The following is a 22,582-nucleotide window of genomic DNA, read 5'->3' on the forward strand; positions in this document are numbered from 1 at the left end:
CAAAGGATAGAATTAAAACTAGCAATTAATTAGAATTATATGATACACAATGATGACTATTCTCTCACACCAAAGTACTTTTTTGAACTTTTTTTCCATTACCCTTTACTTCTTTTTCATCCTTTTCAACTATCCTTAATGTTTTGTTTATGCACAACTTCAATTCCAAAACACTATCATAACTATATTACATATGAAATTTGGATTTTGGAAGGTTGCATTTTAATTTTAAAACACATAATGACTACATATTACTTATTGGTATATCATATGATTTTGGAACCTTTGCTCTTGATAAACACATTAGTTATATATATTTAATATGTTGAAAGTAATTGATAGTGTTATACTAACGAAATTTGCAAAGAAGAAAATTGAAAAAAATATTTATTTGACTCTCTAATTAAAGACAATATGTAACCATGCATATAGATGATAACAATAAACTTAACATTATAAAATTTCAAAAGCAAATTAATGAATTTGTAAAATGAAATTATGTAAACTAGGAGAAAATAGTGTTATAATATGTAATTTTGCCTTTTCTTTTAATAAAACAAATGGTAAACTACAATTGAATAACCTCTATACTCTTAAAAACAGATTTATATAAAAATAATATAACATCAAAATACAAGAAAAGTTCTGTTCTAATAAATTTTAAAGAAAGAATGTTGTAACTTCATGAAGCCCGAATCCATTTACTAGTTAAAAGGAAAAAACACAAGACGACAAATTGGAATTTGGGGACTCCGGATAAAGAGAAGGCATGTGTCTTCCCTCTTCTCCTGGCCATTTATGCACACTATGTATAAATCAAAAATCTAAAAGAAACTCAATTTTCAAAAGAACTTGTTAAAAATACTACATGGCTACTGTACCCAACACCCTCTGTCTCCCCCTCACCCCCTTCCCTATACAACGCCGGCGCAACCACCGGCTGCTACTCCACCGTTCCAATGGACCTCCTCAGTTCCCCATCTCAACAGCACAACCATTTCGTCCACAATTTGTTAATTGCCGGAAACTGAAGCGGTCCGTCATATCTTCGGCTTATATTACAGGCCCTGCTTTTGATGCTTTTGTTTCAGAAAACGACCCTAAATTTGAAGAATCAGATGATAGTTTAGTCGCGGTTCAGCCAATTGAAGTTATCCGTTGGGGCTTTATATGGAAACTTGTTTCTCGGCACAAGTTGAAGCTCCTTGCTTCTGTTTTCTCTCTTGTCGTCTGCACCACTTGTTCTCTTTCCCTGCCTTTACTTTCCGGTATGCATTTTTTTATTTTGTTTTGAGAATTATATGATATACTCTACAACTCCATAAATGCCCTTTAACTTGTCACGTTTCACTTGAGTCAATTTGACTAATGTTTGGATCTAAATTAACTTAGATTAATTTGATATTTAATTTAAAATTTAAATGTTCAAACTATTAGTTGCAATTCTCTCATACTAATACGATGAATGTTGGTCAAAGTTTTTGACTTTGATAAAGTAAAATGTGACATGTAAAAGTGTAAGTTACTGATATAATGTGAATGATATTGTAGTAAAACTCTACCTCGAAGTTAAAAACTTGATTAGCTTTTAATGAGTGGCAGTTGAATAAAACTAGAATAGTACTATCAGATATTGTGTAACGTCTCAAATTGGAAAGAATGTCATATAAGTTGAAAAAGGAGTACTCCTATTTAGTTTTTTTTTCTACTTCTTATTAGAAATAGCATTGATTTTCAGTAATTAGGAGGAAATAAAGTGCTAACATTCTCATTTTTCTGAAATGAATTGTAATTCGTAATAGATATTTCAGGTTTTAAGGCAGTGAGATGGTGACACAAATCACATTTTTTTCATGTCAAATTTCAATATTCAGTCTAAAAAAAGATATATTTCCACCAACTGTAAGATAGTGGAAATGTTTACTTTTTCTACTTGTTAGCATTGGCATTCAATTGAATCCCCTTCTATAAAAACCTATATTGCTTAGATAAAGCAAAACTTTTTTTGTATATTTATACATTAGTGAATCCTCTTAACAAGTGGTAAATGTTGCATTCTAGCATTTTTTTTAATCCCCTTGTTAAAAATTCTGAGCCGCCATTGCTTGTGAGTGGTAAAAGATAGTTAATGAATAATTGTGATAGTTAACATCTTGCCTTATTTCTAAAGCAATTAGCGTTAGAGAATTATAGATCTGCGTAGACAATTTTTATCAGACATCTCATGAGTGAGGATGTGGGATACTATTATATCAATATGCAAAAAACAATTTCTATTGAATATGGTTCATCCAAGACCAGTTGTCCATATGTGGAGTAGCTTAAGATTATGTTAAGCTAAGCACCTCTAGCTCAGCATTTTAAGATGATGGATATTTCTCTCTTAAACATGCTGATGCTAGAGATAATACGAACATATGGAGAAGTTTTAAGTATGTTTAGTTCGCTTTAATTTTTAGAATGACAAGGTTGAGTACGTAAGAGTTTGCGTATTCATTATTTGGTTTGGCAACGGGGTGGTCAATTCTACAGGGCAGTTGCATATGCAAACCATATAACTATTCCAGCCAATATTTGAACCGAATACCTGGGAGTGCATTATTTTATTGCAGGAAAGGTGCAAGTTTTGGATGTCGCATGTTAAAGTTGTTTGACCTATCAGAGACAATTTCGGATCTGAGTTGCCAATTTCCTTTCTGTTTGCTTATTTTGGTTGAAATGCTGGGTGTGTTACTTACATTATGCAGAAAATCAAGTAGATGTAAATCTGTCAGCCCCTTTCCGCCCCTTGGAGCAGAGAAAATAAAAGTGACAAGTCAATTATATTAGTAGTTCAGGATGGTATCACCCATATTACGCAAGATTGTAGGTGAAATTTCAGCACAAGTGAAAAGACACTTTGATAGAGCGGTGGCACTAGGCCAAATTTCTTGAAATACTAGTTAAAATTATGATACCGGTACAATTGCATATGGAACCACATAAGCGAGAGTAAATATAATCCCTTCATTCCAAAAAAAATGGTTTATTGGGGGTGTGATACACTCCAAAAGAAAGTTAATTAAAGAGTAATTTGTCAATATTACCCTTTTGTTTCTTCCCAAACTTTTCGTAAAACTAGAGAGTTGAAAATCCCATGAAAGAGAAATTTTGGAAAAAATTAATTAATACATCTTTGGACTTTGAAAAATTCATTTATTTTAAAACATGGAAAAAGTGCTATAATTTCATTTATTTTTAATCTGGAGGGGGTATAACTTATGTTTATAAATAGAAAATTTATGCTGCGTAGGCCTTACAATTGCTTGAGCTTATCATTGCAGGAAGATTTTTTGAGGTACTTATTGGAACAAGAACAGATCCTCTGTTGGAACTGCTCAGTAAAGTGGGACTTCTATATACACTGGAGCCAATTTTTACAATTATCTATGTGGCGAACATAACTTCCATTTGGGAGAAGGTTATGTCCAGCTTAAGGGCTCAAATTTTTCGGAGAGTACTGATTCAAAAGGTGAACGCTAAAATCAGATTAGGTAGCTGTCCAAATTTTAACTTGATGTATGTTGATGTGTTATAAAATGATAGTTAATAAGTGACATCTTGAATTTGAATGGCTAAGGTCATTAATTATCAACATTTGAACCCAAAGATGCTTTTGTAACTTTTGTGACTGGGGCAATTTTGAATTGGTATCATACTAGTCTCATGGATTCAAGGCATCACATCTTTTAATTACTTTATTTCTCCTGATTCCTTGGTAACTGTAGCATTCTTCTAACCTTGTTAATAATCACTGCCTATAACCTTTTTGTAATTGGAAAGATCAATCAACTGATTTACAAAATAGATATTTTACCTACCAAAAAGACATATGTTGCTTTTTCACTTCAACTGCTTTGGAAATGTTTGCCAAGATTTATTGTAGCATGGAGAAGATCAATCAACTGATATATGAAATAGTTATTGCCGTACAGGAACATATATATTTCCTTTTGGCTTCAACTGCTTTGGAAATGTTTTCCTAGATTTACTATTGCAAGCTCATTCAGCTCATTCTTGTAACACTTTGCCTTTCTTTCTCTTTGCAGATTGAATTTTTTGACCATTACAAGGTATGATACTTCATTTATTGTGCCATCTATTCCATCATACAAGGTCGTACCTGCCCATGCGTGCTTGTATGAATTCCAAATAGATTTTACCTTTATTTGTACTAAGGTCTAAGGATGTGCCGGTTAAAATTGCTTGCTTTTTAGGTTCCTTCATTTTGGCCTTGGTCTAAATGCTTGCAGCTTTTGAGAGAACTACCTTTCTCACACATGCTGCTGTACAATTTCCCTGTTTTATTTCAAAGGAAGACTCTTCTACTATTAAGGAAGCAAAGTGCCTTATTGATCTGGAAAATTTCTTACACCTGTGGTTGTCATGTTTTTAATTTATTCTCTGTTTGAGTGTTCAATATGTACTTCTTTCTGTATTTTTCATTTCAAATATAGAAAAATACTTCCAGTTGCTGAATAACCTTCTTCAGAGACTAGAAACAAGGAAAACGCATAGGAAGACTTCATGATTCTGTACAATCTTTTTTCCAAAGAACCAGAAGTTTTCATGTTGTTAGTATACTGCATCTAGAAGGTTTTGTCTTGGAATTTTGTTTGCTTAAAGCTTCTAAAAAATGTCTCGTGGAATCTACCTGATGTAAGTATGAGTTATAACTTCTGAGGCAGCCTTTGAGCACTGTGGTTTTGCAACTTTTGATTGGTTTTTTCAGTTATAAGAGAGATCATATAACCCTGAGCGGATGATATTATGACCTGTGTGGATGCTGTTGGGGAGGGTGGAGTACGCAGTGTATACTTGGTCTGACTCTTTCGTAGGCCTTCCAAGTTTGGCTGTCTACTTAAGACTCATATATTTGGCATTTTTGTTTAATGCTCTTCCTATGCCTACCTATTATTCATTTAGTTTTCTATTTGCAGGTTGGTGAATTAACAGCTCTATTAACATCTGATCTGGGTTCTCTCAAAAATATTGTCAGTGAGAATACTTCGCGGGATCGTGGTTTTAGGGCACTATCAGAGGCAAGCTACTCTCACTAAACAAAAGTGAGCTTTATATTTATTTGGAATCAGCTCTCTTTCTCTTTCATTGCAAAGTGAGTCCAATCACCAATGTTGGATCATTAGAACAATTCCAGTGTTCTTTTTCTTGGGTAAAATTTCCTGATGTTCCGTTCCCGAAATTTTTTGTTCTTAAGATCCCATTTTTAGACACTACTCTTTTCTGATTTATCTTGGAAATGTACACGGTGAGGCCTCAATTGCATATTTCTTGACTCCAAATTTTCAGCTACCGGCTTTCCCTTAATGACACTCAAATGCATTGTCCATTAATTTTATTTCTCCTTCCTCCTGTCCACTTTCTGCTTTTTCTTTGTGAGTACCTTGCATCATGATCTTTCACATAGCTGGATTCTCTTTTTCATGCAGGTGGTGGGAACATTATCCTTATTGTTTGCTCTATCTCCCCAACTTGCACCAATTCTGGGCTTGCTCATCCTTGCAGTGTCTATTTTAGTCGGTAAATATTTTATTTTTGATATTACTGGTTTTTCTGTGCACTCTAACAAATTATAGATATTGGTAATACCTTTGTTGAATTCTCAGTTTCTCAGTACGCACTTGATAGTTGTAATCATAATAAAACACTAATATAATATTCAGCTTGACTTATATAATTTAATTAATATAACTTATAAATTCTACTATTGTCACATCCATGGGCGGACCCACGTTGGTTCCAGGGGGGTCACCCGAACCCCCTCGGCAAAAAATTTCACTGTATATATAAGGTAATTTTCTGTATTTATTTTGGATATATACATTTTGAACCCCCTCAATGACAAGGAGAAAGAGATAGCCTAGTGGTATTTTCCCTGAAAATTAAGTCTCATGTTGAGTTATCGAATCAGCCTAGTAGCGTTTTATTTTTTTCTTTTTCAATTTCAGTTTTTTTTTGTTTTTTTTTAAGGTTTCAGTTCCGTTTTCACGGTTTTTTTTTTTTTTTTTATAAAACATGCTAAAAAGTGTGGTTTTTAAACCCCAAAAAAAATTCAAGGGTCCGCCACTAAAACTAAATACTACTACTTTCTTGAAATCTTGTTTTGTTGGGGCTTATATATACACGTTTATACTTTTATTTTTCGAACCCCCTGAACGAAAATCCTGGGTCCGCCACTGGTCACATCCTAAACCCCACTTGTGGGATCACACTGGGTATGTTGTTGTTGTACAATTGTCATATTAGCTTGATTGTATCGACTATATGTGGCGATTAATTATATTGCTCAAGACCATATAATCTTGGTATACGCAAAAGAAAAATAAATACCATATCAAATATGGGTTATTGATATGATAGCAAAAGCCAGTAATAAGTAGAAATGAAAATGCAGAAAGTAGATAATTTGTGGGTTTTAGACTCTTAGTGCCCGTTTGGATTAGCTTATTTTTAGGTGTTTTTGACTTTTAATTGTAAGCACTTTTTAGTGTTGGAGGTGTTTAGAAAGGTTAAAAAGTGCTTTTAAGCACTCACTTTTAGGCCAAAAAAGTTTTAAAATAAGTCAAAAGCCAAAAGTAGGGTATCCTCTATTCATGACTTTTAGCTTTTGACTTATAAGTTAATTTTTAAAAACCCATCCAAACAGGCACTTAGTAATGACTGGTATTGTGTTTGAGTTGTATGTGCGCCTTTCTAATGTTTAAGAACTTATTAGCTCTGTTCAAGAGGTCAACTGTAAATGTCTTCCAAGCTCATGGACTGGTCCAAGCATCAATAGCTGATTCTGTGACTGAATCATTTTCTGCCATTCGCACTGTAAGTTCATGATCTATAGCCCATTCAGATTTTACCTCAACTTCTGTAACTTTACTAAATTTCAGATTTTCCTGTGATGCCCTTATGCTTCTTTGATGGTAATGAATACGACTGCACTGACCTCTTCTGCAGGTGAGGTCATTTAGTGGGGAGAAGCGTCAGATGTCAGTATTTGCTAGCCAGGTAACATAGAGGCTATTTGATTTCTTAGATTTAGTAAGGACTAGAATTTCCATACTTGCTGTTCTAGAGATGCTAGAGTGTATTTGTGACAGGTACTTGAGTTTGAGAGTAGTAGCATAAAGATTGGAACCTTCAAATCCTTCCATGAGTCAGTGACGAGAGTGGCAATTTATATCTCCTTGATGGCTTTATATTGCCTTGGTGGAAGCAAAGTAAAGGCAGTAAGTACTTTAAGCAAAGTGATGGATATTTATTCTTCAAGTGTTTTTCCATCTTAAGATGTAATTTGTTTTCAAGTTTTGAGTATTACATATGGCGGCACTTTTTTTAAAATCCACTGGTAAATTTATATCTGGACTCTCTTCCTCTAAGGATTTGACTTTATTTGTCTATTAACTGATCATTCAAATTATACCATATGCAGGGTGAATTATCAGTGGGAATTATGGCTTCATTTATCGGATATACATTTACATTAACTTTCGCAGTGAGTTCACTTTTTTTTTTGATGTTGCTCACTTTTTCCCCATTTTTATCTTCCATCATCTACTTAACATATTAAGCATTATATAGGTTCAAGGCCTCGTAAATACCTTTGGAGACCTTCGTGCAGCTCTTGCAGCAACTGAGAGAATTAACTCAGTTTTATCCGATGCTGAAATTGATGAAGCGCTTGCATGTTCTTTAGAGAAAGACATGAAGCAAAAGAAGGTCCATGATGAGACTTTAGAATTATACTTGGTGAATGATTCTGATGAGAAGAAGCAATCTACCAAAACAAGATACATGTCTACACTAAAATTTGGTAGCAGTGTGCGAAACCTGGCGGAGACTGGTGATATCTGTCTTGAAGGTATATACTTCTGCAATATCTGATATTTTGTGCTGCTTGTAAAATTATCTATCTATCAGTCTATATCTTTATCTATTCTACCTTAAAAACATGAACTCACTAACCACTAACTTGAATGCTAAATTACTATAATACCCCCAACTAAAAACACCCCTAAACTTGAATGCTGAATTATTAATATCCAACTAAAGTACCCAATTTAGTACATCTTCTATATATATATTATTTTAAAAGAAGACACGTTTTCACATCAAAGAGATGAGGCTTTTCCGAAAGAGTTGTGGCTTTTTTGAAGGGTTGTGACTTTTTTAAAAGATTGTAAGTTTACTGATAAGGCACAATAAGGACCTGTTCATACTACCCTTTTTTGGCTATAAATATAGGGGTTCTCTCATTTTTAAACATCATATTATACTTAAAAGTTATAAATATGTCTGCAAATTTTCTTAATGTTTGTCCCTTTGTCTAATTTGGTTATTTGAAATACCACTTTAGTATGATATTATTTTTGCACTAATATTTTTTCTTTTTTTATTTATTTCTTCCCTTCTTTATTTGCTTTAGATATTCACTTCATAACTCATATTTAATTACATATTCAATTGTTGCTCTTAATATCCATAACTCTTATGTTTTTTATATTCATAACCTCCAAATATTTAATTCAAAGCTTTAGGATTTCTTTTGGTATTCCTTCACTTTTATCTATATAAATTTATCTTTTTTGTTTCATGAGGCCCCTACCTAAGGTAATTACTTTTCATTCTATAGTTAAAGTAGTGAAACACTTATAGTATTATTGTACTATTTTCATGATGTAGTTTGACTCGATGAAGAAACTCTTAAATTTTGATGGGTTAACGTTGAGGGTGTCGACAAGAACTCGAAAAATTATGTATTGATTCCGTATTTCTTTTCCCATCTATAGTATATATTGTTATGAATTAAGTCTTAAGAACAATGTGTATATTGTATATTTTTTCTCTATCTTTTTTTTGTGTTTTTTTTTTTCTATTAGACTTCTTTAATTTAATTCTTTTATAAAATTTGTATTTTTATTTGGGCTAAAAAATTTAGTTGAAATTCTTGAATTTTTAAAGTATTTATATTATTCAGCATGGGATACAAAGAACTATATATATTATTAAAAGTGGGAAGCTCCAAAGTGCAAAGTTGGATTATCATATTATGCCTACACTAAATTAAATATCTATTTAATTAATATTAAATAGTATTATTTTAATAATTTTTGGATTGTAAGTTATTTATTAGCAAGACAATCAAATGATCATTAATAAAATTGTATAATGAATAAGCCAAAAAGAAGTAAACTAATGTGTGCACCTTCTCCTTGACATTAGATTTACGGGATGCAACTTCCTAGCACTAATTGAGAATTAAGTGTTTCTAATGTGCACATATCCTCCTTTGTAACGGTGAAGAAGATAGAAGGAGAAAAATAATGTCTTGCTCCAAATTGATTTAGCCACAGTTATTGATATTTAATAGCAACAACCATGAAATGAGGTATAAATATATGTTTGAAACCGTGTATGAGAGGAGAGTAAGAGACACATGTATTGTTGGGATTATGAAAGAAGAGCAAGAATCATGTTTTGTTCGAATAGTTATATAAGGAAACTTTTTAGTGTTGTAACTTGAGGAAGTCGTGGTTCACGAAGGGATATGAGGATGAGGATTAAAGGATGATCACTACAAGATGCTGTCAGGTTCTGTTTGCATATATATATCACACATCTATTATGCTCTGTTTGCATATTCTGTAAAAATATATATTTATTCTTCTACGCTTGGTCAATTTGTGTTGAAGCTACTTTTACATGCATTTACCATTAAATATGTAGCAGAAAATTCATTTAGCATGACTATATTATTTTAGATCCCATTATTTTAATTAAATTCACCTAATTTTCTTGACATGAATGTTAACATATGAACAATATTAAATTTAACTTTTGTAAAAAATAATAATATTAACTTTTAGGATGACTAAACATTTAATTAGGACTGAATATGATTTTAACACTCTCATCACAAATTAAAGAGGTATGCATTATTAGTTCCAATGACTTTCACATTGCGAAGCAGATGATGAATAATTTTGTTCCTATTTTATAACTCAACACAATTTTTTTGTTAAATATAATTATATTAATTGCCTTGTCGATTATGATTGATATAATTATAGATTATTGATGAATTAATTGAATATACTATTGTTGTTCAAAGGAGACTTCTTTACTGAATAGGAATAACAAATTGTTGCTGAAATTTTAGGGAGCATTTCAACTCCTATACTCAAGTGCATATATTAGTTGATATCTAACATAATATTTTGTTGTGTAGTCTCTGTTTCACCCTTCAAAGAAAATTAAATGAACCCAAGTTTATCTAACAAACTTAATTCAAAGACACTTAGAAGAAATAATTGATCAATTTCTTTATTTTGGTATTGACATATATTCTCTTAAGTGATATAGCCTTTTAATTAAAGTATCTTTTCTGTTAGAGTGGGTAAAAGTCCCACATTGGTTGGAGAATGAACTGGTGGTCTCCTTATATAGACTTGGGCAATCCTCCCCTCATGAGCTAGCTTTTGGGGTTGAGTTAGGCTCATGCGCCATATCTTAACATGGTATCAGAGCCAGGTCCATCCCTGTTTGGGCTCCCGATCCACGTGCCCCTTGGGCCTGGACCTGAAGGGGCGTGTTAGAGTGGGTAAAAGTCCCACATTGGTTGGGGAATGGACTGATGGTCTCCTTATATGGACTTGAGCAATTCTCCCCTCATGAGCTAGCTTTGGGGTTGAGTTAAGCCCAGGTGCCATATCTTAACACGATTCACTATTTTGTGAAAGATATTTTAACTAAAATTAGAGATCAATGTGCAATGCATGTTCCAAGAAACTAGTACTGGAAAAAGTGGATATAGTATTTATATTGAAAAGTAACAGGGTATAGGAAACAAGTTTGATTAATTGATTTAGTTCCTTTTTAGAAGGGTAAATATATAAGGTAGATCTTTCTCTAACTTTTTTATCAAGGAGATTTTCTGGTCTCTTTTCAGTAAAAGGTCTTGCTTAGGAGAAACAGATCATATTCTTGTCTGTTCATCTATGGTTTCAGAAATCTGGGACTCTTCCATTTTCTGAAAAAGACGGTGGGAAAAAGTAATGGAAAATGCACCATTTGTTAATTAATAATATGTTTTTCATATTTCGCATGCAGATGTGGATTTCTCGTATCCAGTGAGGCCTGATGTGGAAATCCTTTGTGGTCTTAATTTAACCCTAAAATGTGGAACTGTTACAGCTCTGGTGGGACCAAGTGGTGCAGGGAAAAGTACAGTGGTACAGCTATTGGCACGTTTCTATGAGGTCTACTTTCGATTATCTATTTGAATATTACTGAAAACAAGCTTTTATGGTCCTCCTAGGAAGGTCTAAAGGTAAATTTATCAGTTAATACCCTGACCTTGCAGCCAACTCGAGGTCGCATAACAGTTGCAGGAGAAGATTTGCGAACATTTGATAAGAGCGAGTGGGCGCGGGTTGTCTCTCTAGTCAATCAAGTATGTATTGATCTTTTCTCTCCAACACTCACTGTTGAATCAGTGAGACACTATTCTCATGCTCATTCTCTTCACAGAAGATTTGACTTGAAATCAAATTCTGGATGGTGTCAGTGATTGTCCTGGGCATTGCAATCACTTAATATTTGTTTCTGAAATGCATAAAATCTCGCTTGTAGGAACCTGTTCTTTTCTCTGTATCGGTTGGAGAAAATATTGCTTATGCTCTCCCTGATGAATATGTATCCAAGGATGACGTGGTAAAGGCAGCCAAGGCTGCCAATGCGCACGAGTTCATAATTTCAATGCCACAGGTTTGTCATTTCTGAAAGGCTGCTTCTTCATTCCTCTATTTCATAGTTATTCTTATATCTGCTAATTATCTCTCAAGAAATTGACAGGGTTATGACACATTGGTTGGTGAACGTGGTGGTTTATTGAGTGGTGGACAGAGGCAGGTAGTAAATTGCTGTGCTGTTTATGCATGCACTTATCATAGCTTTTCATTTTCTTTCCCCTTTATGAGTTTGCAGAGTTATATTGATTATTTGATTATACCATCTTTCCATTTTCAGCGAATTGCTATTGCTAGGGCTCTACTGAAGAATGCCCCTATTTTGATTCTTGATGAGGTAATCTTTGACCTCCTTTGCTTTATCTGTGTGTCCATTGACTTTCACCATGTATGCTCAGCAGTACAGTTCTGTGGGGTGGCCTTAGTATCTTCTTTTTCTTTGTAAATTCTGGTTTAAGCCTGAATTACATGGGCAGATTTAAACTTTCTATTTTTGTAGCATCGAAATCATATTTCCCAATCTGCCCATGGTCATTATTTACGTCATAGAATTTCACTCATCCAGCTCAAGTCAGAACAGTATAAGTATGAATGACAAATTCCTAGGTATTAGATGATATTGTGATCAGGGGTGGACCTACTGCATTAGCTACATTCGTTTGAACCTAATAGCTTGACCATGTATATGTATTAGAAAATCCACCAAATGGATCAGAAATGTAGAAATTATTTATGGGACAGCTCAACTGAAAAGAGGAAAGTGGCACTGGTAGGATGGGACAATATTTGTGTGCCAAAGAAATATGGGGGTTCAACATCTGAGTAGTAAATGACTAAATGCTGGAATGTGGCTTCTGTGCGCAAATTATTGTGTCAATTGGCCTCAAAGAAGGATGTGCTAGTCCTCCATTGGACTGTAGTTGGTATTGGAAGATGTGGGGTGCTATGAAACTCAAGGCCAGGGGGGAGGGGGAGGGGGGGTAAAGTGATGAGTCGACTTACCTGTAGGTTAGTTGAATAGGCAGAGTAGGAGATGGTGGAGGTTAATACCATCATGTATGGTGGTCAGTTTGGAAGGAAAGGAATGGTAGATGCTACAAAAATAGATCCAATTCCATACACAAGGTCAAATGGAATTGTATAGTATCTCTACTTTTTTGGTGTAAACAGTTGTGTATAGTAGATACAGATCAGATTGTAGATTTGTTAGGAAGTTTGTAATTGACACTTTTTGGTGGTGGCCAACATGCCCTTAAATGCTGAAGAATACAATCTTACCAATTTTTTTAAAAAAAGAATCATAAATGACTGAAAGGTAAATGGAGACAAGAGATTCTATATTGGTTCGGATCACCGATGTGGTGCCTAGTCCAAAACCCTTGGGTTACAAGGGTTTCCTGTAGAGCTTTGTATGAACTTGATTGTACAGATCGTGTTGGTTTCTCTTGACTTGAACAGTTCCAGATTTCTTCTGGGCTACAGCCTCTACTTGAATAACTCACACTAATCTCTCTTTTTCTTTTAATGCTCACTAGTAAATTCTAATGAATACATTGTTTCCTGCAAGATAAAAGGATGAATAGTGATTCTTGTTCAAAGGAAGTTGCAAACTTGCTCCTTCGATCTTGATCTGCTTTTATAGGTGCTGCCTTGTGACCATTGTTGAAGAAAATCTCGTTGTCTTGATTGATGCCGGAACTGATTTTGCATGATTGCTGAAATCAAATTTTCCTAAATTGATTTTAGATTGCTGACTTGTAAAGATTTGCTCTTAAGGATAACCCAATGGAAGTTTCTCCTTCAACCAGGGATATGATCATAATCCTTGATTGAAATTATACATCTGTATCAGATACGTCTGTATGTATTGATTTCCTTTCCTTGTTCAGCCGAGTACCACACCGGGAATTATTCGTTCTCTATTCTCGATCTGCCTTGATTTTCATGGGTCTTCTTTCCTTGTGCTGTGCCAAGTAACAATTTTCCCTGAGTGTCAACCTTCTGTGACTGTTTCTCTTTCCTTATATAGCTGAGTAACAATCTTTCCTGCTGCTTTTTTTTCCTCCTGCATAGTAGGTGTGAGAAATATTGGAAAAAAATATTATTGAATTGTGTATCTACCTTATTACACAAAGACTCTATTTATAGACACTACAATACAATCCTTTACCAAGTAGGAAACTGTATACTATTCTTATTCCTATTTTTATTCTAAGTAGGATTATGTATACCTATTCCTATTCTAACACTCCCTCTCAAGCTGGTGCATACAAGTCATATGTACCTAGCTTGTTACAAATGTAATTAATCCAAGGACCGGTGAGGGGCTTGGTGAGATATCTGCAAGTTGATCACTTGACTTCACAAAATTGACAGTCAATATCAATGTGCTTAGTCTTCTCATGAAATATTGGATTTGATGCATAATTTCAGTCAATATCAATGTGTTTGGTCTTCTCATGAAATATTGGATTTGATGCATAATGTCGATAAAACACAAAGTGATAAATTCCTTCAATACAATGTTGAACTTTCCAAGCATAGCTTAAGAAGACTGTTTAGAGTTGTTTAGAGTTCAGACTATAGAGTGACTTACACAATCGACATACAAGGCCTACTAGACTCCCCTGAGCAACAAAACTAGGTGGTTGCTCCATATAGACTTCTTCCTCGAGATCACCGTGGAGAAAATCATTCTTAATGTCCAACTGATTAAATGGCTAATGAAAAACGACAATCATAGATAGAAGAAAAAAAAGGTGGACATATGCTATTTTAGCCATGGGAGAGAAAGTATCATTGCAATCTAGCCCACCCAAATATTTGAGTATACCTCCTTTTTTTTTTTTGAAAAAGTAATCTGAAACAAAAAGTACTCGAAATAAATCGTCTCGAAATCAAGGGATGAGTACATCATAAACAAGAAAGTCACCGTAAAACTGATTAGAACATGCTCATGCCCTGGATTATTAGATTTGATGGCTAAAAGTGGTCACAATTTGAGAAATAAAATTATATAGGTAGGGTCGGAATGATGGCACGACTCTACTGGGAAAGGGAATTATATGGGTAGGATTGAAATGATGGCACGACTCTATTGAGAAAAAGAAATATATGGGTAGGGTTGGAATGATGGCACAACCCTACTGAGAAACGAAATATATGGGTAGGGTGGCATCACCCTACAGAAAAACAGAAATTATATAGGTAGGATCGTATTGACGACACGACCCTATTGAAAAAGAGAAATTATATGGGCAAGGATTGGAATGATGTTACGACCCTACACAAATAAGAAAATAGTAAAAGATGGCACGGTGCTACACAAATTGGATATGAAAAAGTAATCACCGGAAAGACAGCAAGAGTGCTACAACAATCGTATATGTGAAAGTAATCACCGGAAAGATGGCATGGTGCTTCACAAATTGCATATGAGAAAGTAGTCACCGAAAAGATAGCACGGTGCTACAGAAATAAGATATGAGAAATTAGTCATTGAAAAGATGGGCGGTGCTACGCAAATTAGATATGAGAAAATAGTAATCGGAAAGATACACGATAACCCAACTTTTGCTAACATTATTGTTGGCCAGATAGGCGGTATATATGGATATATAATAGCCTCCTGCGGCTAGCGGAAGCTTTTTGATTCTCTACCAAGATCATAGAGGCTCTAGTACCATGTGAGAAATATTGGGAAAAAATATTATTGAATTGTGTATCTAACATTATTACACAGAGACTCTATTTATAATCACTACAATACAATCTTTTACCAAGTAGGAAACTATATATTACTCTTATTCCTAATCCTATTTCTATTCTAAGTAGGATGGTATATACCTATTCCTATTCTAACAACAGGCTTATGGGATTAGTTTGTCGTCATTATATAACATATAGAGGCTAAAAATCTCCCTCTTTTTTTTATGATGACAAAAACAAGTTAAGAGGCAGATAACTTCCCTGATTGGATATCATCCCTTTACTGTATGCCATGGTTCACTAGCTGACTCAGAATTCTTTTGCTCCATTCTCCCCCTTTGACATTATCAAAAAGATAAAAGAACAAAGACCGAACAATATGTGCAGAGATAGGAACAATAACTAAACATAAAAGCAGACATAGTTGGGTAGCATGCAGAGCACATAGTTGCAGGGGGATCAAACATCCCCTGTTACAAAGCAAAAACAAATTGTTTTAAGAGGGACAAACGTTCCCAAGAACTGATAGTCTGAAGAGAGGACACCAAAAAAATGGGTGGATCAAAAACACTTGGAAAAGAAGTACTTGAGGGTGTTGATAATCCTCCCAGCGAAGGAGTTATTGGATCTTTCAATGTTCCAGGAAAGGTTGGAGTAAGAAGTCTGAATGGTCACAGCAAGCTCAGTCTGAGATGAGCTGGCTCCATGGTTAAGGGAGTCAACTCGGTTGATCAGTTTGTTGGTCTTAATCCCTTCCTGCTGATGAATACTATCCATAGAAATCCGTAGCTTTCCCACATTAGTACCTGTGTCCTTTGGCAGCTGAAGGATCTTGTCCATTTTCTCCTGTGTGTTCTGCATTCCATTAATCTCAGCCACTTCTTTCAGTAAATCTGTGGCAGAGTCTGTAGTAATCTTGCTGGCCCAAGGTTGTTTGACCTTCACCTTGACAGGGCCTTTCTTCGACCATTTTCCATCAATCAAAATGTATCCCATGCTAGCAAAAGTCCGGATGTCATAGGTTACAGAGACTTCAAGAGGCTTGTAGTAAAAGAGATCAATGTACAAGCCAATCAGAATGCGGGAGATGATCAATCCATAGGGGAGAATTGCATGAGTATCACATTCAGCGGTACTTTCAATCATATAGGTCCGAAACCATTCACCCCAGTTTATCTTGTACTTCTTCAGTAGGCAGTAAAGAACAAAAACATCCCTGTCGGTGATATTGCTCAGGGATCCCTTCCTGGGGAGCAGAGTAGTTGCTATAATGTGAGCCAAGATATGATTCTCAAAACAGATGGTGGAAGGACCAAAATCAGATAGGTCTGACTCGGATTCAGCCACAAAGATTTTGGCTTCATCTAGAGTTACTTCAAAGTCATCAAGCCAACACCCAGTCATGAAAGGAATGTCACCAGAGAACTTGGTTTTAAAGATTTTTTCGAACAGAGAATCATTCAGAATAATTCGTTTTCCCAAGACGAGGGTTTCTAGTTCCCCACTGTCCTTAGAAACCCTAAGGTTTGCATAAAACATACGAACAGGTTCCTCATAAACTACTAAACCACAACGCTGAAAGAAGAGAGATAAGTTCTGGGCTTTGAAATAAGCACTTACTGCGCAATGAGAATCCTCCAATTGTTCCAAATTTATCACCCTTCCGGTGACGATTGGGCGATTGTTGAAGGCCAAGAACTTGTCTTTCTGTTTTGCACTCCAGAAAAGACGCATGTCTGCTGCAGTGAAATCATTGGCTTCTCCCCGCCGTAACTTTTTGTTAGACTTACCTTTGTCTTGTGAAGGAGCATAGTTCTTTTTAGGAGAGGGTTTGGAAGGAAGGGTTTTGGATTCAGAATTGGAGGAGTCTGAAACAGGAGACGTGAATTCGACTTCAGAGAGGTTATGGAGTCTTTTACTTGAACATCTGGTGGAGGAAGCCATGGAAGATCTTTTTCTTAGAGAGGAAGAGTGAGTTGTGGAGAAATTTAATGAGAGGAGGAAGTATGAAAAGAGAGAGTGGAGGGAGATGGAGGGTTTAAGATGTGAAAGATGTGAGCGGAAGTGGCGCTTTGGTAAAGGAATAGAGTATGGGGAAAAGGAAAGGAAATAAAAGAAATCAAGTAATGATGGTAAAAATCTTTTTGCAAAATATGGTTTTAAATGCAGTAACTTTAAGCATTAAAGAGAGCGGAGAGAATTATGATTTTAAAAGGGCAACTCCAAGACATTCACGGAGAAAACAAAATCGATCTTCCAAAAGGGGTTTTCCGAAAATGTCAGCCAATTGATTTTCAGAATCAATAAATTCTAACTCGAAATTATCATTATCAACATGATCTCTAATAAAATGTTGCTTAATATCTATATGCTTTGCTCTAGAATGATGCACAATATATTTGGAAAGATTAATAGCACTAGTATTACCACATAAAATAGGTACCAATTCATAAGATAATTTGTAGTCATGTAATTGATGCATTATCCATAACAGTTGAGTATCACACCTCCCTACAAGTACTCTAATTCAGTGGGTGATAGAGCCACTGAAGTTTGTTTTTTGCTATGCCAGAGAGTAGAGCTTCGCCCAGAATTTTGACAGGTGCCACTTGTGTTTTTACTATCATTTTTTATCACCTGCAAAATAAGCACTTGAATATCCAATTAAATCAAAATTTGTTGAGTGAGGACATCATAATCCGTAATCTTGGGTCCCAATGAGATATCGAATGATTCTCTTTACTGCAGTGAGATGAGATTCTTTTGGAGTTGATTCAAATTTAGCACATTTGCAGACACTAAACATGATGTTTTGTCGGTTGGCAGTCAAATATTGTAGTGATCCGATCATTCCTTGATATGTTTTCTCATTGACATTTTTACGTGGCGAATCTGCTTTGAGGCAAGTTGAGGGGTTCATAGGAGTCCCAAAAGCTTTACCTTTTCTCATCCCGAATTTTTCGAGTAGCTCCTTTGTGTACTTGGTTTGACTAATGAAAGTAACCTTAGTCGACTGTTTGATTTGTAGTCCCAAGAAAAAAGTAAGTTCTCCCATAAAACTTATCTCGAATTCTCCTTTCAGGAGGCTGGCAAAATTCTCACAGAGACGCGTTAAAACTTCCAAAAATATTGTCATCGACATAAATTTAAACAGTAAGGATGCTAGATTCTGATTTTTGTATGAAAAGAGTTGCATCAATTTTGCCTCGTTGGAAATTATTTTCAAGTAAAAGGTGCTTAATCTCTCATACCAAGCCTTAGGGGTTTGTTTGAGACCATAGATGGCTCTAGTTAATTTGAAAACGTAACCTGGACAAGAGAAACTTTCAAAGCCAGGAGGTTGTTTAACAAAGACTTCTTCCTTTACAAGTCCATTTGACACAACACTTTTACATCCTTTCGTAATCAATACCTTCTTGTTGTGAGTAACCTTGAGCGACTAACCTTGCTTTGTTTCTAATGACTTTGCCTCCTCATCTAGCTTGTTTCGGAAGACCTATTTGGTTCCTATCACAGAGATTTTTGGCCATTTCATTAATGTCCATACCTGATTTCTTTCGAATTAATCGAGTTCTTCCTGCATCACCTTCATCCAGAACTCATCATCTTGTGCTTAATCAATTTGTTTTGGTTCCAGTTGTGTATGAGTGCCATGGATGCTTGTTTTTTCATGGAAGCTCTAGTTTGCATTTTTGCATTTGGGTTCCAAGAATGAGGTCGTTTGGATAGCTTGCATATGCTTCCACTTTCGTGAGATTGAGCGTTTAGGCGGTTCAGATGGATCAGTTGACTTTTCGTCTCAGATAGTCGCTTTTTTGGATCGGGCTATTGCTTTGTTTCTTCAGAGGATTTTTCAACAACATGTTCTGCATCAGCACATTCATTTCTTGAATTCTGAACGCTAAGGTTAGAATCATCAAATACAACATGTACAGATTCTTCAACACAGAGAGTTCTTTTATTGAAAACTCTGAAAGATCTACTGGAGGGAGAGTATCCTAGAAAAATAACTTCATCACTACGAGGATAAAATTTTCCCAGATTATTCTTGCCGTTATTGTATACGAAACACCTAAATTCGAAAGAGTGGAGGTAGCTGATGTTAGGATATGTCCGTATGTGTTGATTTTCTTTCCTTGTTCAGCCAAGTACCACACTGAGCATTATTCTTCCTCTGTTCTGGGATCTGCCTTGATCTTCATGGGTCTTCTTTCCTTGTGTTGTGCCAAGTAACAATCTTCCTTGGTTGCTTCTCTTTCCTTGTGTAGTTGAGTGGAAATCTTCCTTGATTGTCAACCTTCCATGACTGCTTCTCTTTCCTTGCATTGTTGAGTTACAATCTTTCTTGGTTCTTTTTTCTTCCTCCTGCATAGTAGGTTTATGGGATTAGTTTGTCATCATTAAAACATATAGAGGCTAACACAACTATGCCCGGAATGGATCAAAAAGAAAAGATGGATACAGTTTAATAAGGAAGTGATGGCAGCAGTGTGGGGTGCTATGATATACCACATTGACAAGCAAGGAAGTGGAAGTTATTTAGAGTTGAAAATGTAAATACCAGTTTTGTAGTATCACAGATAAAGACAGAAGTCATTGAAAGGATAGACTTCTTACAGGGATCTAGAAAGGCTCATAGATGTAGACTTTTTATCCAAAGATTATGTACTTAGTTTTCTGGTTTTGTTGGAGCACTTAATCATATTTTACCGTTCCTGGAAAGTGGATATGAATTCTAGGTGCTCTTTCGGTGTAATGTTGTTGCTTGTTATGGTAGTATTTCACAATTATTCCCCCCACCCCCTACCCCTCAAAAGAAATTGAACTCAATAGATCAAATGGGTTGTGGTAAAATTCCGAACTCGAATGCATAAAGCTCAACTTCTGGATCCACCTTTAATTGTAATACTAAATATATTTGATGAATATGGCCTTGCTTTCTGTATTTTCTGCAGGCCACTAGTGCTTTAGACACTATAAGTGAGCGTCTAGTTCAAGAAGCCCTGGACCATCTGATGAAGGGACGAACAACTTTGGTTATTGCTCACAGATTGAGCACAGTTCAGAATGCAGATCAAATTGCTTTGTGTTCTGATGGGAAGATTGCGGAGTTGGGAACACACTTAGAGTTGTTGGAAAGGAAGGGTCAATATGCTTCTCTGGTTGATACTCAGAGGCTCGCATTTGAATAATGTATAGCACTTTGCTTTGCTAGTTTATCAGAACAATTTCAGAGGCAAAACATGTTTGAGTTATGGTAATTTAAGTTTGTTTTCTTGCTTTAATGGTTAACTGTGTTCAACTACGCGTGAATGTTCTGACCCTTATTTCCTTGATGCAGCATGATACTGTGCACTGAAGGAGCAATTATTACGGTTCGAGTGTTGAAAGTCTTGTGGATGGATGGATGGATGGATATAGCAGGAAGTAAAACAGAGGGACAAGTCCTCCCTTTTTCTTTTGGAACACAGCAAAGTATTCAAAGTTTACATACTATAAACAGCTGATGTAAAAATTGGTACAATTGCAGTATATTGTAAATCTTGTATCAATGGACATTCACGTCCAGGTTCCCATGAATTCTACACTTTCTGTATTACAAAATCCATCATTGAATGTTCTTTAACATCAACTATGCAATTTATTGGCCTTCCTTTTTATATCAATGTTTGAGAGCTATACAATGTGATCTTACATAACTATTGCTTGGCAAAGTCTCTAGGTACTGGAAAATGAGATTGTAGCATTCATCTTTGCAAGACATTCTGTTGGAAGGCTAAGGAATGTATTCATAAACAAGTCGTCAATAGGTTCAACTGTTGCCACCCCAATAAGTTTACACCCTCCTTCTTCATTTAGCCTCTCCCCTCTTCCTCCTCTAATTTTTCCCTTCGATTCGTCTGATGTTAATAACGTATCCACAAGCAGTGGTGGCGCTCTGTAGATGGTTCCAACTGAAAACCAGAACTTGGCCTTGAACTCCAGATTAACCTGTAAAAGGTATAAGCTTGAAATTTAATCTCTCTTTTTTCTCATCTTCTTGATGAATTCATTATATGTTTCTGTTAAGGACAATAATATAAGGGGTAAGGAATGTACCTTGCCAGTTTCTTGGTTGACATATCCCCTAAGGAGCTCAGGTTCAACGTCAATTTTCAGAAAAGGGGGCAATGGCAATCCCAAGAACTTAGCAGTTGCAGATGTTAATGGAGGAATGTACAACTTTTCCAAGTCGAAATCAATTGAAATTTCATCGCTCAACTCAATTCTTTTTCCAGTTCCAGTACCTGTACCCCCTTGTGCATTATACACAAAATCTGGGTATCTGGATATACCAAGTTTGCAATCTTCATAAGTCTTGAAGTCCACATTGTATGTAGCAGTTCTTGGAATTGGTGTTTCAGTAACAACACCAGTAGACTGTGGCTGTTGCTGACAACTTATGGTGCTGATTCTTGATTTTAAATGAAGTGAGGAATATGAAGATACTTGTCTTGGTTTGATTTTGGGAAATTGGTAGGAGAATTGAGGAGTTGATGAGTAAATTTGAGACCCCATTTTGCTAATGTTATGCTTTGAAGAGAAAATGGAGAGATAATTTTACTTAAGTCAGAAAGTTTAAAAGTTTGAAGATAGTTTGCCTTTTATGTGAACCTCAAGTTGGAGACGACAAGGCCAATTAGTGTCCACGAGTTAGGGACCTTATCATCACAAGGTGGACAAAGTGGTCGGGTCCTTGTGCATAATTGCAACCATGCATTTTAGGGATATTAATATTAAAAATCGGATATTTGTTTCTTATTCAGTTTGTGATGATGTCTGACATAATCCATCATCGTCGGTTATTTATTGTGTCTTGATTATCATACTTCCCTTCGTTTCATTTTATGTGGCACTTTTCAGATTTCGAAATTCAAACAAGTCTATCTTTGACCGTTAGTTTTTCATAAATTTTTCAAGCATTTTAAATTATCAATTATTGTGACTTATAGTACTTTTTACGTAGTTTACAAATATATGAATTTCATTTCAAAAAAATTGAAGATTCCATGCGTAAATTCCCGGTCAAACTTAAA

General features: G+C 35.3%; 2 protein-coding genes across 2 annotated transcripts; one reads left to right on the plus strand and one right to left on the minus strand.

The window, feature by feature from the left end:
- Nucleotides 1-781: 781 nt before the first annotated feature.
- Nucleotides 782-21,166, plus strand: LOC102592142 (ABC transporter B family member 28). Its single transcript, XM_006353318.2, has 17 exons — nt 782-1,268; nt 3,324-3,511; nt 4,089-4,112; nt 4,980-5,081; nt 5,490-5,580; nt 6,776-6,876; nt 7,009-7,059; nt 7,152-7,280; nt 7,484-7,546; nt 7,633-7,912; nt 11,161-11,309; nt 11,414-11,503; nt 11,683-11,817; nt 11,905-11,961; nt 12,079-12,135; nt 20,462-20,763; nt 20,848-21,166. Exons 1-16 carry the CDS (start codon nt 869-871, stop codon nt 20,696-20,698), a joined length of 2,154 nt encoding a protein of 717 aa, XP_006353380.1. The 5' UTR covers nt 782-868; the 3' UTR covers nt 20,699-20,763; nt 20,848-21,166.
- On the minus strand, nt 21,016-22,164 carry LOC102591815 (uncharacterized). Its single transcript, XM_006353317.2, has 2 exons — nt 21,606-22,164; nt 21,016-21,497 (listed from the first exon to the last, which is right to left on the minus strand). Exons 1-2 carry the CDS (start codon nt 22,062-22,064, stop codon nt 21,225-21,227), a joined length of 732 nt encoding a protein of 243 aa, XP_006353379.1. The 5' UTR covers nt 22,065-22,164; the 3' UTR covers nt 21,016-21,224.
- Nucleotides 22,165-22,582: the final 418 nt, after the last annotated feature.

This window comes from Solanum tuberosum, unplaced genomic scaffold (assembly GCF_000226075.1).
Source record: "Solanum tuberosum cultivar DM 1-3 516 R44 unplaced genomic scaffold, SolTub_3.0 scf00154, whole genome shotgun sequence".
Taxonomy (NCBI): Eukaryota; Viridiplantae; Streptophyta; class Magnoliopsida; order Solanales; family Solanaceae; genus Solanum; species Solanum tuberosum.

What these genes read in the sequence shown, in the direction of transcription:
- LOC102592142 (XM_006353318.2), top strand. Translation starts at nt 869, where the DNA reads ATGGCTACTGTACCCAACACCCTCTGTCTCCCCCTCACCCCCTTCCCT. An exon ending in TGTCAGTATTTGCTAGCCAG is followed by an intron (nt 7,060 to 7,151) that starts GTAACATAGAGG and finishes TATTTGTGACAG; the next exon opens with GTACTTGAGTTTGAGAGTAG. An exon ending in TCATAATTTCAATGCCACAG is followed by an intron (nt 11,818 to 11,904) that starts GTTTGTCATTTC and finishes AGAAATTGACAG; the next exon opens with GGTTATGACACATTGGTTGG.
- LOC102591815 (XM_006353317.2), bottom strand. Translation starts at nt 22,064, where the DNA reads ATGGGGTCTCAAATTTACTCATCAACTCCTCAATTCTCCTACCAATTT. An exon ending in TCAACCAAGAAACTGGCAAG is followed by an intron (nt 21,498 to 21,605) that starts GTACATTCCTTA and finishes TACCTTTTACAG; the next exon opens with GTTAATCTGGAGTTCAAGGC.